Source organism: Scleropages formosus, chromosome 5, assembly GCF_900964775.1.
Source record: "Scleropages formosus chromosome 5, fSclFor1.1, whole genome shotgun sequence".
Lineage (NCBI taxonomy): Eukaryota > Metazoa > Chordata > Actinopteri > Osteoglossiformes > Osteoglossidae > Scleropages > Scleropages formosus.
This window is the reverse complement of record NC_041810.1, coordinates 29,245,634-29,249,407: the sequence shown is the minus strand read 5'-3', so window position 1 is coordinate 29,249,407 and position 3,774 is coordinate 29,245,634. Positions and strand designations below refer to the sequence as shown.

The following is a 3,774-nucleotide window of genomic DNA, read 5'->3' as shown; positions in this document are numbered from 1 at the left end:
TCCTGAGTGACTCTTGATACCCTGATACCTCTCAGCGTCTCAGTGAGAGAGTGCAAAAGTGAAAATGGCGAAAGATATTATAGAACAGAATAGCGTGCATGAATATATGTAATATTTGTTTTCTGTCTTGTATTTATTGTACAAGTAATTACAATGTATTTTTCATCAATTTAATTACATGCTCTGTTACTGCTTTTTTGTATTTTGGTGCCATAGACTAAGGTTTATTGGAGAAACAGGTTATGCTGTTTTAGATTTTAGAACGCAGCTTGTATTTCTCCTTTTCTTCATCAGCTGCTGTATGGGCCTGTTGGGTTTCTCAGAACTTGACAATTGCAGATTTTTTTAAAAAAAAAAAAAAATCAAGTAGTATATAAAAATTAAGGTAGGTTCCTTAAAATTTTAAATGTATATAATTACACAGTATTGCCTTTGGTTCACACTTTATCTGAGGGCTTCTTGTGCAGCACCATAGATGGCAACATGGCGAAAGATTTCAAGCTTTTAAATATTAAGAGTATTTGAGCTGGAGATGCGTTTAAATTCGGCGTCCTCTGCCTAAACCTCAGCTAAACGTGGTGTAGAGCAGGTTTATGAATAAACCTCAGAAAAAAGTCACCTGTTGGTGGCAGTTTGGTGATTCCGGACAACACAGAATCTGGGTTTAGCGTAAAACGCGGGAGCTTCGGAGGACAAAATTGTAATTGTTTTTGGTTAAAATACATTTTTAAACGCCAAACTGCAGCTAAACTAATGACTGAGCAACCGGTGCTATGAAAGCACCTTATTGGGAAAAAATTATTCTGTTAAACCGTTATTTACCGCTACACATACGCTATGTCACGTGTATCTGTTTAATAATTATTTTAAATATATACATATATAATTAAAATGATGCCTGTCAAGGGATATATTGATCAGAGCCCAGAAAGCTGCTGAGTTACTACCTTACATTTACATTGGTTTATACTGTGGTAGGTGGTAACTGTACTCAACAATCCCGGTGTGGGGTTCGCAGCCCCTCTGTTCCTTTCTCACGTTCCCGTCGCGCGACTCAATTCGCTCCCCCGGCGCGTGCTCCTTTTTTTTCTTTTTCTTTTTCTTTTTCAGCCGTTACAGAGCTACTTCCGGTTCTTTGCCCACTTCTACCGTCCCGTAAACCCACCGTTAGAAAGAGCTCCGTCACTTTCCGTTCGCCTCAACTTTTTCCCCACGGTCAGAAGTGAAGGGTGCAGGAGCGCGCGCGCGCGCGCACGCGCACAGCGCGGCACCGGCTGCGAACCAGGTGTCGGTGACGTGGCTGTGACGCAACGGCAGCTCCGGCCTCAGGTGCGAAGGACGGTTGAGGCCGAACGCCCCGCGGAGAGCCGTGGACACAGATGGAGAGCAACGTGGCGGAGGTCGGCGGAGAGCCCGGCGGAGAGCCCGGCGACGGGCAGCGCGCGGAGAAGCACGCGGCGGAGTGCGCGCGCGACGGTCTCGCCGACTCGGACGACGAGCACGAGGAGATGCTGTTCAGAGACTCTCTGAGAGAGCGGCGCAGGGCCAAGTCTCTGCCCGCGTACCCGGAGCAGGCGCGCGCGCTCGAGGCGCTGTCCCGCCGCCGCTGCAGCGGCAGCAACAAGTCCGTGCGCTTCGCCGACTCGCTCGGGTTCTCGCTGGCCAGCGTGAGGCACTACAGCGCGGCCGAGGAGCCCCGCGTGCCTCCCGCGGCGCTCTCCCGGCTGCGGAGCTTCCCGCGCGCGCCGCGCGAGAACTCGCGTCTCGCGCCGGCCGCCGCGCGCCTCGTGCCCGCGTTCCCGATGCCCGTCGAGTGCGGCAGCTTCGAGGGGCTCGCGAGCCAGCGGCACGTGTCTCTGGAGCAGGTCGTCGCGGGCTTCTTCGACGTGACGGGGCTCATCAGGGTGCCCGCGTGGTGCCCCGCCACGCACGTGGGCGTGAGGTACACCTTCAACGAGTGGCTGTCGTTTGTGGACGCGCAGGCGGTGCGCGCCGCGCCTCCGGACGCTCGGGGCAGCGCCGACGATGGGGACTGCGCTCGTGACGACTGCTGTGACAATGGTGACGAGGAGGGGAGCGGCGCGTGCCAGCGCTTCGCCTTCACCATGCTCGTGCCCCCGCTCCTGGACGCCAGCAGCTCGGCGGTGCACTTCGCCGTCTACTGCAGGACGGAGCAGGGGGAATTCTGGGACAACAACGGGGGGCACAATTACACGCTGCGCTACCAGCGCGGCCCGTGGCGCGAGAGCGCCGACTTGGAGTGACGGCTCACCCGCCCAAGTGCCTCGCGCGTGCTGCACATACTGCACGTGCCCCTCAGCGGGCAGGTGCCTACATGTGCTGGAAGGACGGCAACACACACTGGACAAATTAACAACTTTCTAGAATCTTCCACGGCTGGAAGGTTGACGGTGAAGCGGTTGAGCTGTCGCCGAGCGCCACGGAAGGTTCCTAGTTCGAATCCCAACTCCTTGCTGAAGCGGGGCAGTAAAATTACCCTGCTGTACACATGGGTTCATCATGCAGAAGTTGATCGTGTGACAGGTTGGGGGTGGGGGCATCAGATAAATCTTATGTTTTAAAGCATAATTAAGGCTATCTGAATTAAACTCGTTATTTTTTCCGTTAGAAAATCATTTTCTATTGCTTCCATATGGGTCAGTGGGACCTGGACCCCAAACAGCCCATTGAATTTGAAACGTGGTTCCCTATGAGCCTGTTCTGTGGGCTGCGGGCCGCTACGGACGTAAAGGACGCTCAGTGGACCCTGTCGTTCAACCCAGCGAAACGTGTTCAAACCGGGAACCTCTGGAGGAAGAAAAAAAAGTTTTTTTTTTTTTTTTTTTGTAGTTACATTTTCAATCCATGGAGACTTTGAGCTGCTTTTCTGCCCTATTACCTTAACTGCTTTACCTGTACAGTTTCACCCCGTTCTTTTGGAAATTATTCCAGCGCACGGTATCATTTTCACCCTCTTGGACTTCGAGCAAAAAATCTAGATCATCCAAGTGACTGACAGTGTTTACTTTCTTGTAAGTCAACAGAAGTCTGACCTGCAACCCAGGTCTACCATTCAGCCCCAGGGACGGCGGCACGGCAACAAACGAATGAGACCGCGTGCCGGCCGTCACGATGCTCTCTCTGCGTCGCGTGTAAAAAGCGGTAACGTACATCAGCGTTACCAACATTAGCAGTAAAACGATGTCAGATAGTCCAATCCTTGCATCATCCTAAGAAGCAACCAAGCTGTTCATTTCCACTGCAGACAGACCTTTGGTCCACATGCATCTCACCCTTTAAAATGCCTGCAAAAGTCCACAGCCTTACATGAATTATTCTTTTACATTTATTTGTTTACCACACGCTTTTCTCCAAAGCGACGTACATCTAATAGAAAATACATTGCATTACATTAGGAGAAAGAGACATAGTTGCAGATGCGTGATTCTTAAGTACAGTTTGTTTCTTTCCACCATATGCACTGACGTTCATCACACAAATACACTGTCTGAAACCACTTGTCCTGAGAGGGGTCGTGGCGAGTCAGAGCCTAACCCAGCAATATGGGGCGTAAGGCTGGAGGGGACACACCCAGGACGGGATGCCAGTCCGTCACAAGGCACCCCAAGTGGGACTCGAACCCCAGACCCACCGGAGAGTAGGAGCTGATCAAACCCGCTGCGCCACCACACAAATAGCTGCCTAAAACTTTACCAGAATACTGAATAACATCAATATTTATTGGTTTATTACATTGTTTCCAGAAAATCAACC

The 3,774-nt window shown here is 51.3% G+C and overlaps 1 protein-coding gene across 1 annotated transcript; it reads left to right on the top strand.

The window, feature by feature from the left end:
• Positions 1 to 1,174: 1,174 nt before the first annotated feature.
• Positions 1,175 to 2,837, top strand: ppp1r3g (protein phosphatase 1 regulatory subunit 3G). The gene has a single exon (XM_029252125.1). The coding sequence runs from the start codon at positions 1,380 to 1,382 to the stop codon at positions 2,262 to 2,264; it is 885 nt and encodes a 294-aa protein (XP_029107958.1). The 5' UTR covers positions 1,175 to 1,379; the 3' UTR covers positions 2,265 to 2,837.
• The last annotated feature ends 937 nt before the right edge of the window (positions 2,838 to 3,774 follow it).

Coding starts and splice junctions, on each gene's coding strand:
- ppp1r3g (XM_029252125.1), top strand. CDS start 1,380: ATGGAGAGCAACGTGGCGGAGGTCGGCGGAGAGCCCGGCGGAGAGCCC.